Genomic DNA, 12,804 nt, shown 5'->3' with positions numbered 1-12,804 from the left:
AAAAGGTGGAGGCACTTATATGTACAAATGATTGGTTAAAAGACACACCTTTACCATCATTGTTGGACTATGATTTTGAAGATCTTGAATGTATTGACCAAGGTATATTGATGTTTCAATTATGTAATAATATTATAGTTAAATATGTATTAAGTAATGATAATCTTTTCATTTCTTAGAGTTGATTTCTCAAGAAAATATTAACCACAACATGATTTCTTTGAGTTAAAGCTCAATCCTTATGCCTCCAATCAGTAAGTACATTAACTATTTTCTTTAGCAGATTAATAAATGTTGACATGGTAATAAATGCTATTTTCTAACTTGTTTGAAAAATGCACAAGTGGAAGAAAATACGTAACAATGATTGTTATTGTTATGGTGGGATATGGATATACGTGTGGTAGAAGGTAATGTCTTTTATACATTTAATCGTTGATTTAAGTAACTTGATGTTATAATGATACCCTCAATGATACATTTTTTACTTCCAGGTACATTTGTGGTGAATGGACTTTTGGTATGAAGATGGATAGTGATAGTATGCCCAATAACTCTCCATGTTTCCCCTTACAATGACTTTTTATTTTAAGTTTTGATGCTTTTTTGGAAATTCTAATTACTACATTTATGGTGAATGGAATTTTGGTATGGAGATGTTTATTTTAAGTTTTGATGTTTACTGAAAATTCTAGTTACTACATTTGTGGTTAATGGACTTTTGGTATGGAAATGTTTATTTTAAGTTTTGATGTTTATTGGAAATTCTAGCTACTACATTTATGGTGAATGGGCTTTTGGTATGGAGATGTTTATTTTAAGTTTTGATGTTTATTGAATTTGGAAATTGTAGTTGTTGATCTTGAATGTGGACAATTTTAAGTTGTCAGATCAAGTAGAATAGTTTTTCTATGTATATGAGCTTGCAAGTATTTGAGACTAATCGTAAGTTGCATGTTTTACATATGAAGATCCATAATGAATAAGTTGAAGTAGTGAATTTCTTAGTTTTTTTTTAATATTAAGAATTTATATAAATATTATGATTAATTTTTAATATTTTTATATTTTTTATATTTTTTAATTTTTTCTATATTTATGTATTAAATAAATAGTTATTATATTTTTAAAAATATAAAATTAAAATTAGAGTTATAAAAAAAATTAGTAAAAATATGGATTTACAAATGGATCTGGATTTAAAACTGATCCAAATATTTAGATATAGACTTAGAACTTAATTCAAATATTTGGATCTGAATTTTAAAAAAATTCAAACTGGTTTAAAAAAAAAAAGATTTGGATCTAAAATCTAGTCCAATTTTCTAGATCTATACCGGATCTTCAAAAATCTATTCCATGATCACCTTAGACCAAACTAACTCTACCTAGAACTTTGTATTCAAACAAGTTATGGGTCCAAGGTACTTTATGCACCGGTAGTTCAATTGCCATCTAAGACATGCTTCATGATTCACTTTTTTGCCATCTCGAACATCCAACCTTCATTCACCGGGATATAATTAGGAGATCAACAATTGAAAAGAGTGATAAAATATTTTTTACAAGATATATTTCTTTTAAAAAGATAGTCAAAATAAAATACTTTTAAAAAGTGAGATAAATTTGAGTTTAACCTTATAATATTATCTTTTTAATGCTTAGGTCATCATGATTCACTTACTTTAAAATGCTTACATTATCATGTTTGATAGAAAAGGATGTTTTATACGGTTTTTTATAAAGTTAGAACAACAAAATAATTTATAATTTAATTTAAAAACAAAATACATTTTTTTATAATTTGTTTGAAAACAAAACTCTGTGTAACTTACTCAAATTTTTATATTAGCAGTTCCTAGAAATTAAAATTAAAAAACACCTACATATGAATCAAATTGGTATATAACAACTTTAAACTTAATTATCATCTCAATTGTTAGTAATTGTCTTTTAGATAGTCAAATTCTCCTTGTTGCATATCCTTGCAACATATGAAACAACATAACAATTAATTACTACCAGGGTGGGTCAATAAACCTTGGATTAAAACAAGTCAACCCATAATTGTGCTTATTTTTATTTAGGAAAACTTCTTAATTGAAGAATTTTATCATTTTTTTTCTAAAAGAATACTAAAACTCATACATCCCTATTGCAAATCCTTCCAAGGGTGATATTGAAAACTATAGAAGCCTAAAAATCATCAAAATAAAAATATTGAAGCTAATTAATATCTCATCACACAATTTATAAACCTATGTTACAGAAAACTATAAAATCCTAAACAAGATAAAAATATTGAAGCTAATTAATGTCTCACCATACAATTTGTAAACATATAGTATAGGTATTCTAACATCCCATTTAATTAATAAGCATAATTAAAAGAAACGTCACACACAAATAGTACAATAGCGCGGTCATGGAGTCTTAAACACAACCCCTACAATCTTAGGCACACCACGATGCCAAAAGTAAACCAGTTAAAAAGTCTAACAGAAGAAGATATAGTACTAAAGAGTAAAGCAATACATGGGCCATAGCCTTAGCAAAAAAGCCCAAACAAAACGCGATGTCAAACCCAAACGGACTATGCAGCGAAATCATCTCTTCCCAGTTGACCTCGAGTGCTTCTCGCATCTGCTCACATCAACAAGTTGATGATCATCGCAAAAGTAGAAGAACAACATACAAAGCAATCAAACAAGCAAACAGGGTAAGCTAGAGCCATAAAGATTTCATCAATGCAATCAGATATACTTTCGCAGTCCAATATACATACATCACCCAAGCATGTTATGACCTTCCAAATCAATACACTAAGACTCGACTCGACTCATCCGGATACATATAACCTGGTCGGATTCAGCGGATGCTTGCACTTGTGGTGGATACCTCTACTCACCCCCGAGTTGCTCACCCCCGAGCTATGTGTTACAAGTGTTACAATGAATCAATTCCCTCACACACAAGGTTAGCCTTTAATGAGTTTCAGGCCTCCTACTACTCTCACCACAGGAGTCAGCCGCTCTAAGTGAGACTAAATGACTCCTTAGAGTGCCAAGATACAATCCTTACCTTGAATCCTTACCAAGTTATATAGATGGGGCACCACCATGGACACCCACTAACAGGGGTCATGGAATTACGTCCCGACCACTGAAGCACGACCCTGAAATCCCACGTAGAGATTTCCAAGGAATTACGCATTAACACAGACCAAGCATACCAGACCAATCCATAAAGATTTATTACACATATACATATACGCCACGTACCATCTCTTGATAATTCACCTCTTTCATTTCTTTCCCAGTGGTTCCATACCCATCCATTTCTCTCAAACCATAGTTATGGGATTTCAGTTCATGCCAATACCATGCTACTTTAACACCAACCATCTCATTTAGTTTACATGCCAAGTTCATTCCATACCCATCATTCACCATCCATGAATCATATCACTCATACATAGCAGTTCATTACATATTTTTTATCATAACAATCATACCCAAGCAAGTGTCAATCATCAGAGAACAATAAACAACCAAGCACCACACTGCCTCGCCCAGCTTCTCGCTTAGGCTGAAGGGTCTCACTCAGGCGAGAGGCTCTCGCTCAGGCGAGCCCCCCTTGCCTAGGCGAGGGCTCGAAAAGGGGAACAGTAGCCTCACGCAGGATCTCACTTAGGCGAGACCCCTCTCGCTTGGACGAGACGCTCGCTCGCTCAGAAAGGACGTGGGTCGCCTGAGCGACCGCTCGCATGAAGCAACTTGGGCGAGCCTCTGTTGATCTCGCCTAGGCGAGACATGCTCGCTTGGGCGAGAAAACTAGAGTTCAACACTATTCTCGCATGTACAAACACACAACAACCTACACATGGTTCAATAATGTCGTTCACACATTCGTATTAGTACACCAAGCATATTATAACGATAAAACAGTAGCATAAACCGAATACACACAACAAAAGGGTGAATCCTGACTTCCCTTACCTGGAAAAGGGCTAACAGTTGGGTTCTTGGGTGCGAACAGAGAAACGCAGTAGCTCCTAGAGCGGTTTAGCGAGCTGCAAACACAAGAACAGAAAGACACGAAGCTACTTAGTACAACCCTAGTTGGAACTCGAAGCAGTTGTGCTAAACAAGAGAGGTATGGGATGGGATGCAACTTACGTGAAACGAAACTGGCTCGAACAAGTGCGACGGAGTTCCAAGACTTAACCCTAGCGAAGAGGGTGACGGCTGCTCAAAGGAGTTAGGAAATCTCTTTAAACAAAGTAAGAGGAATGGGGGTTAGGGCAGACTTAGGGTCTTTTTCCCCTTTGGGCCAGCCCTTAGGCCCAACTCACATGGGGCAACCCTTTAATTTAGGGCAGAAGGAATATGACATTTTAGTGGGCCTGATAGGTATATAATTCACTTGGCAATTATCATAAATCAACCTTGGATTAGAACAAGTCAACCCACAACATATGTAGTTAATTAACGGTAGGAGAAATATTCATACATTCACTCTACAACCAATTTCCACACACATGATAAAATATCACCAATTATTGGTTAGTCTATTAAAAAAAATAAATGAATGAGTTAAGTAAAGATAGTCTTCTAAAATATGACACCTAACTCACATGGTAGACTATACAATGTAAGATGGCAATTGGTGATGCACGTGCTACTCACCTATCCATTTCCAGTCCACACTTGCATACTTATAAAAAGCTAACTCCTTCCACATCTTCAAACACACTTTAGAAACCAAGAGAAAAGCCCCTGTGCCATTAAAGTGTTGGGACTTGGTTTGTTCTATCCAAATACTACATTGGTTTTATCAAAAGGAAACTTGTTCTATCCAAACACCACTACATTGGTTTTATCAAAAGGAAACAAAAAATGTGAGTGTGTCCCAGATCTGTCTGCATAATTTTCTTGATATAATTTACATGATAATATTTTATCCCAAGTAGGTTCAAGTAGATGAGAAAGATAGGAAAATCTAACCTTTGGACTATGTTTACAAAGGATTTCACCTCCACTAACCAATCTTGAGCTTCACCACCACATGTTCAGACGCACGTTATAGGGACTCTTATAACGTGCTGCGAGGTGTGATGGCTTTCTTGGCTTTGTATGGATAATGCTTGCTTGGTTTTAAGTATTGTGCTGAAAGTTTGAGATGAATGAGTATGAATGAGTGGTGCAAGTCATGAATTGTGAATAATGGATTGATATGAGTTTAGCATGAGTTTTAATGAAATGGTTGGTATTAAAGAGGCATGACAATGAGATGAGTTGGAAATCCTTTATGCATGGATGGTTTATGATGAGTTGAAATGGGTTGGGCTTGGAACATGAAAGGCGTTGGCTTCAAAGGTTGGTACGATTAACGTGTACATGCATGGTGAATATTATTTGGTGGTGTGATTATGTTTGGTCTGTGTCAGTGCGTAATTCCTTGGAGTCTCTAGGTGAGACTTTCAGGGTCACGCTTCAGTGGTCGGGACGTAATTCCATGGTCCCTGTTAGTGGGTGTCCATGGTGGTGCCCCATCTATATAACTAGGTAAGGATTCAAGGTAAGGTTGCATCCTGACACTCTAAGGAGCCAATTAGTCTCACCTAGAGCGGACTGACTCCTGTGGTGAGAGTAGCAGGAGGCCTGAAATTCATTAAGGGCTAACCTTGTGGTGAGGGAATTGTTTCATCGTAACACTTGTAACACATAGCTCGGGGGTGAGCAGAGGTATCCACCACAAGTGCAAGCATCCGCTGAATTCGACCAGGTTATACGTATCCGGATGAGTCAAGTCGTGTTGTAGTGTATTGCTTGAAAAGTCATAACATGCTTGGTTGATTTGGGTGTATGATTTTGTGAAGTTATATTTGATTTGATGAATGAAATTTGTTGTGCTCTAGCTTACCTTACTTTCTTTGTTGTGTGTTCTACTGTGTGGTACTCTCTTTTGCGATGATCATCAACTTGTTGGTGTGAGCAGATGCGAGGAACACCCGTGGGCAACAGGGAGGTGATGGTTTCGCCGCATAGTCCACGCGGACTGGACTTTAGTTTCTTTTGGGCTTTTCTTTAAGGCTATGGCCCATGTATTTGTTTGTTCTTGGATTTATATACATTTGGTAAAACCGTTATTCCGTTTTCTGTTGACATCGTGGCATGCCTAGTTTTGTGGGGTGACATTAAGAATCCAGGACTGCATTGTTATACTATTTATGTGTGACGTTTCTTTTAATTACGCATATTAATTAGATGGGACGTTACATCCTTCACAATTTTTCTTAATGAAAAATTACCTTTTCACAAACAAAATTTTGACAAACATAACAAAGTTTCTATAAATAGAATTAAAGTTGATTAATTTTATATTTTTTAATTAAAATAAAATAATAAAATAATAATTTTTTACCTAAATAGGAAAGTTTGTTAAAACTTTGTTAAAAATACTATGTTAACATATCATTACTCTTTTTTAATTTTTTATTTCTGTTCTTTAAAAGAAAAACGTTAACTTTAAATTTACTTGTTTTTTTTTATCATATTTTATTTCTAACATCGTTCACTACACGTACATGTGTAAGCATTTCAATAGTCACAATGGATAACGGTTATGTCGCTTAAACCCTTTTTAAGTGACTTTTTCAAATTTTTATCCTTAGTTAATATTTTGTGTCGGTTTAACCTTCTTTAGACCGAACTATTTTCTTTTTCATTCAAAAGTTAAATATAAAGGACTGATTAGTTTCTTTTTTTTTATTTAAATTAACAATTTTCTCCGTGTTTTTAAATTTTTTTTCTAATAATTAATTTGTATACGTGAATTTAGCCCTCAAGAATATTTTCTTTTTGTTTTATTAAATTATATTATCTATGATTTTTCATTTGGCTTTCTTAAATTTTATTTGATAACTAATTTTTGTAGACGATTCACTATTAAGTTATTAATGTATCATCTTTCACTGCTGTTATTCATTATTTTTTTTCCAATTAATTTTGTTTTACAGAATATAACAAATGCCGGAGAGTGGGATAAACCCAACCCACTCTTGAATTCTAATGGTTATTCCTCTTTTTTATTTATGACTCGCCTGACACATTTAGCTTCCGCTTTTTCTTGATCGACACAAATTTTCTTAGCTTTGTGGATTGATTCTTGTAGTGGTTGAAAATGGATATCAATCTAAAAAATTATAAAATATGAATCAGATTAAAATTATTATTTAATATAAAATAGACTTTAAATGGTTAGGAGATTTAGTAAAATGATTTTGAAATAGATAGGATTAGAGCAAAAATAGATAAGTTTAATTATGACAAATGGAATTTTCGTCCACCCCTACTTAAGCCTTGAAAGGTGCGAAACGAAAACGAACCAAGTGGGTGCCATGCTTCTTCATGTTGAACATGTAGCTTCCTGTGTTGGGAACATGGATTTGTGAGCTGAGCGAAAACTTTAGCATTGGTTGGTGGAATTACCGGTGAAGATGCGGTTGAAGAGAGAAGCATTGTTTTGTGCTACACAACTAAGAAGGTAATGAGGATGAACAAGGAACGCAAAGGAGAAGAATAAGATGTATAATAAGCTTTTGAGTCTCCATGCTGTGAAGCGAAGAAAGAAAGAAAGATATATCAGGGTCGTTTAACTCTTCATGTGTCCTCTGCATCTTCACAATTTCCTAGAAAACATGTTTCTTCTTTCTTTGAGCTCTTTATGTGTGTACTGAACAAAAAGACTCTGTCATTCTCAACTCCAGAGACTTCCGTTAATTCACACGTATCAATTTCATAGATCAATAGAAGCTTGACATTATTTGTTATTATCAAAATGGTTCAAATAAGAAAGATCACTTAAAGAGTAAAGAGAAAGAAGATGATATTTTCTTTAGTAAATACAAGCATGCATGTACGTATTTAAACACCTTTCACTTGAGATTGAGAAATAGAATATATTTTTTTCTTTTTTATGGTGTTCCTTGCACATCATTCAGCTAATAAAGTAGTTATATTATTGGTATGTTAGGAGTAAGTAGATGCTCTGATATAATTTCAATATCTCAAATAGTTTTTTAAAATGGCGGAGTATTTCAAGCAGTTATGTGCATATTAAAAAACAACTATGATTGCCGACACTAACGTATATATATAGTTCATTACATTTATTTTATAATAATTTCAAGGAAACTCTGAAAGAAACTCCGACGAATGTTTTGCAGTATTTTAAAAATAATATCACACTCAGTAAGAATTTCAACGTAACAACAGATTTATTAAACAGAATGTATATTATATAGAAATTATTCCGATGAGTCACACTCCTACAAACACGTCTTCCAATTACGCGTTTTGTAATTTGTTTATAAAATACTTGACTCTGATTGACCCCTTGAGAGTACTATTAAATACGCACATTAATCTTTAAAGCAGGTGACTCTTCACCTTCTGCAGTGGCTGCCAACAAAAGTCAACGCATCTCTTCATCACACACCAAGAATTTTGACGTCTTTGTTAGCTTTAGAGGTGAAGATACTCGTAACGGTTTCACAAATCATCTTTTTGCAGCTCTTCAAAGAAAAGGAGTTGTTGCCTTCAGAGATGACCAAACAATCCAGAAAGGGCACTTCTTGGAGTCTGAACTCTTGCACGCAATTGAAGGATCACAAGTTTTCGTTGTTGTCTTCTCAAAGGACTATGCATCATCCACATGGTGCATGAAAGAGCTTACAAAGATCGTCGATTGGGTTGAATTAACTGGTCGAAGTTTGCTCCCTATTTTCTTTGATGTTACTCCCTCTGAGGTCCGAAAACAGAGTGGAGAGTTTTCAAAAGCTTTTGCTGAACACGAAGAACGGTTCAAAGATGACTTGGAAATGGTAAAAAAATGGAGGGAAGCTCTCAAAACAAGTTGCGATCGTTGTGGGTGGGATGTGCAAAATAAGTAAGTACACATAGCCATATGTTTATGTTATATATTGTATTTAGTTTTTCAAAAGTCTTAACTAAACACTCAATTATGATTGAACTTTGGACGCATAGGCAACAAAATGAAGAAATTGAAAACGTTGTTGAAGAGGTAATCAACTTATTGGGTCGTAATCAAATTTGGAATTTTGGAGATGATTTAGTTGACATTCATTCTCGTGTTAAGCAATTGGAAGAACTTCTAGATCTGAGTGCTAATGATACTGTTCGCCTTGTGGGAATTTGTGGGATGGAGGGAATAGGAAAGACCACACTTGCAACTGCATTGTTCAATAAAATCTCTCCTCAATTCAATGCTTGTTGTTACCTTGATGATTTAAGCAAAATTTATTGTAATTTTGGAGCAGCAAGTGCGCAAAAACAACTTCTTTGACAAGCTTTAAATCAGGGAAATATGGAGATACGCAACGTTTCACATGGAACTATGTTGATAACAACTAGACTACGTCACTTAAAGATGCTTGTTGTTGTTGATAATGTTGATCATGTTGAACAATTAGAGAAATTGGGTCTGCATCCAGAATATCTAGGTGCAGGGAGTAGAATCGTCATAATTTCTAGAGATTGTCATATCTTACAAAATTATGGAGTAAATGAAGTTTACAATGTTGAAGTCTTGGATGAAACTCAAGCTCTTCAATTATTTTGCAAAAAAGCTTTCAAATCTAACGATATTGGGAGAGAATATGAAGAGTTGACTAAAGATGTATTAAAGTATGTGAAAGGTCTTCCCTTAGGAATTAAAGTATTAGGCTCATTTTTACTTGGTCGAGATGTTTGTGAATGGAGATATGCATTAACTAGAATGGAAGAAAATCCAAGCAAAGATATCATGGATGTGTTGCGAATAAGTTTTGACGGATTGGAGAATCTAGAGAAAGAAATATTTCTAGATATTGCTTGTTTCTTCTCCAATAAGACTCACCATTCTTCGCAGCAAACAATGAAAAAACTTCTGCACTATCGACAATTTTATCCTGACATTGGTATGAAAGTTCTGATTGAGAAATCACTCATAAGTTGTCAAGATGGATATATTGGAATGCATGACTTGTTGAAAGAGTTGGGTAAGAGTATTGTCCGAGAAAAAGCACCCAAAGAACCAAGAAAGTGGAGCAGGTTATGGAACTACAAGGATCTCCAGAAGGTCATGAAAATAAACAAGGTAAACGAACTTTAAAATATGTTCTAAGCTTGTCATTCTTCATAAATTTATAAATTATTTAAAAACGATAATGATTTTTTCCTGTATAAAATGTTTCAGGAAGCAAAAAATGTTGAAGCTATAATTATTAAACAATATCCAAAAGAGTTTCTAAAAGGAATAAGAGTGGATGCTCTCTCAAAAATGAATCAGCTTGAGTTGCTGATTCTTAAGAATGTGCAGTGTTTTGGAACTCTGGATTGCATTTCTAATGAACTGAGATATCTAAAGTGGAATCACTTTCCTTGTATGTCTTTCCCGTCAACTTTTCATCCAGATCAACTTGCAGAACTCATTCTGCGTCATAGCAATATCAAGCAATTATGGGAAGGCAAAAAGGTACTATATATTTTTGGTATTTAGATTTTTATTTTCTTAAACAAACAAAAAGATGCTCCATCTCATATTTTCTTAGATTTCTTTTACATGGTTTAATTTTTTAATTTTTCTCTTAATTTAAATGTTGAAATATAAAGATACTTCACATTTTTTCATTAGTCTCTTAGATGCACAAATTAAAAAAGTTAAGGGTTATCTCTTTTAACCTTTTTAATGTTAAATGAAATTTTCCTGACTTATGTTTCTTTTACAGTGTCTGCCTAATTTGAGAAATATGGATCTGAGTCATTCCAATAATCTTATTGAGGTGCCAGACTTAAGTGAGGCTCCACGTCTTAAGAATATTAATCTTGGAGGATGTATACAACTAGTCCAGATCCATCCGTCCATTGGTATTCTAAGAGAACTTCAACATTTGTATTTAAATAATTGCAAAAACCTTGTCCTTAATCTCATTATTCTTTTTGGGATCAGTTCTCTTAAGACCTTAAATCTTTCCGGTTGTTCAAAATTACTTAATAGTAAGATATTAATGGAGCCAAGAGACACAAAACATTTGGAGGAAGTTGTTAAAAATAGAAATATCATCCAATTGCCAACATCCTCTGTATACGAATTTCTAATGTTGCCTTTCAAATTTTTCTACCCTCCAAAAGCTGAAGCTTCACTTGGTTTTGTATTCTCTTCTTTGTCTTCTGTCCCATGTCTGGAATATCTTGATATAAGCTTCTGCAATCTACTTCAAATTCCAGATGGAATTGAGAACTTACGTTCTTTAAGAGGATTAAATTTGGGGGGAAACAAATTTGTGACACTACCAAGCACCATTAAGAAACTTTCCAATCTTCAACATTTGAACTTGGAACACTGCAAGGAGATGAAATATTTACCTGAGCTTCCAACGATGAAAGAAGAAACAATTGATGGATACTACGGACAATTATTAATTTTTGATTGTCCCAAGTTTAGAGATATGGAACACTGTTATAGCACGGTTTTTTCTTGGATGACGCAAAATCTTCAGGTGACGACTCCATCCTTTATTTCGTGTCTCACTTTTTGTGTACATTATTTATGTATAACTGAATTTGCTTTAATCAGGTTTACTTGCAACCTAGAATGGAAATTGTTATTCCTGGAAGTGAAATCCCAAAGTGGTTCAATAAACAAAATGCAAGTACATCAATAATTATGGACCCATATGATGTTATAGATGACCCAAATTGGATTGGAGTTGCCATTTGTGCTCTATTTGTCACACTCCAAGATCCTATGAATTTAGGTGAAATATATGATTTTCTCAATACTATTGCATACGGTGTCAATAATATCAATGGTTGTGGAAAATATTATCAATCAATTCCAATACATTTGACTACAGATCTGGTGACGGTTGAATTAAATCACTTGTTTATAGTGTTTTACTCTCAACAGGAATTGACTAGTCTTCTAAGCAGCCGTTCAAATACCATGCATGATCTTCATGGAATTGAATTTGGAACTTGGATTCGAAGTCCTAAAGGTTTACGTGTTGTGGTTAAGAATTGCGGATATCGTTGGGTATTCAAGAAGGATCTTCAACCATTAAACTCAACCATGTTTTTCGGCGGAAATTCTTCATCTCGAAAGAGGAAGTTTCTAACAAGTGACTAACCACAGAAAGACTTCAGTCTAGAAATTTCTTCTCAACCACCATTCCATCAAAGAAATCTTAATCTTTTTCAGGTAAAATTTAATTCAAAAATATTACGATGGTCATAATTATCATTATTAAATACTTTTTTTCCTTTCTTTATGTGATATATTAAAGTTCAAGTTTCTAGAAGTGAACAATTTTTCTTTTTTCTGCATGAAATAACTGAGGTAATCTAACTCCTTACATCAGTTTACTAACTAGTTGGTGTTTCCTTTGCAATTTTCAAAGGTGTGAAGATTGAAAGGTTAACAAAAGCTAAAACAGAAAAGGTAATGAATATCGGAAATTATGTATATTAACTTGGAATGGGATAAATTTTATATTATCTATTTATTGGTACATGTTTAGCACAATCACCTTCTTCAAGAAAATGTTAGGAAGACATATAGATGATTTGAATGGGCATTCATACCTTACTCTTCTCATTTGTATCCAACCAAAACACATTCATAGACAACCCCAATTTTCATCTACAAATTTTGACATGTACATACACTTAAAAAATATTGTGCATTTCCAATCCCACTAAGAATTTTATAAAGTCTGATAAATAACATGAAAAAGAGACG

The 12,804-nt window shown here is 33.9% G+C and overlaps 1 protein-coding gene and 1 pseudogene across 2 annotated transcripts; both read left to right on the top strand.

The window, feature by feature from the left end:
* Positions 1 to 8,088: 8,088 nt before the first annotated feature.
* LOC146881712 (toll/interleukin-1 receptor-like protein pseudogene) lies at positions 8,089 to 9,369 on the top strand (annotated as a pseudogene).
* LOC114168792 (TMV resistance protein N-like) lies at positions 8,390 to 12,271 on the top strand. Of its 2 annotated transcripts, XM_085669152.1 has the most exons (5): positions 8,393 to 8,952; positions 9,051 to 10,161; positions 10,261 to 10,539; positions 10,793 to 11,563; positions 11,641 to 12,271. In XM_085669152.1, exons 2-5 carry the CDS (start codon positions 9,391 to 9,393, stop codon positions 12,190 to 12,192), a joined length of 2,373 nt encoding a protein of 790 aa, XP_085525278.1. In that variant the 5' UTR covers positions 8,393 to 8,952; positions 9,051 to 9,390; the 3' UTR covers positions 12,193 to 12,271. The 2 variants fall into 2 exon arrangements, with proteins under 2 accessions (XP_085525279.1, XP_085525278.1); XM_085669153.1 differs by having other exon boundaries at positions 8,390 to 10,161.
* Positions 12,272 to 12,804: the final 533 nt, after the last annotated feature.

The sequence above is a fragment of the Vigna unguiculata genome, chromosome 11 (assembly GCF_037176805.1).
Source record: "Vigna unguiculata cultivar grain cowpea cultivar isolate G323 ecotype 2 chromosome 11, ASM3717680v1, whole genome shotgun sequence".
Taxonomy (NCBI): Eukaryota; Viridiplantae; Streptophyta; class Magnoliopsida; order Fabales; family Fabaceae; genus Vigna; species Vigna unguiculata.
The sequence above is the reverse complement of the archived record's forward strand: the minus strand, read 5'-3'. Positions and strand labels throughout refer to the sequence as shown.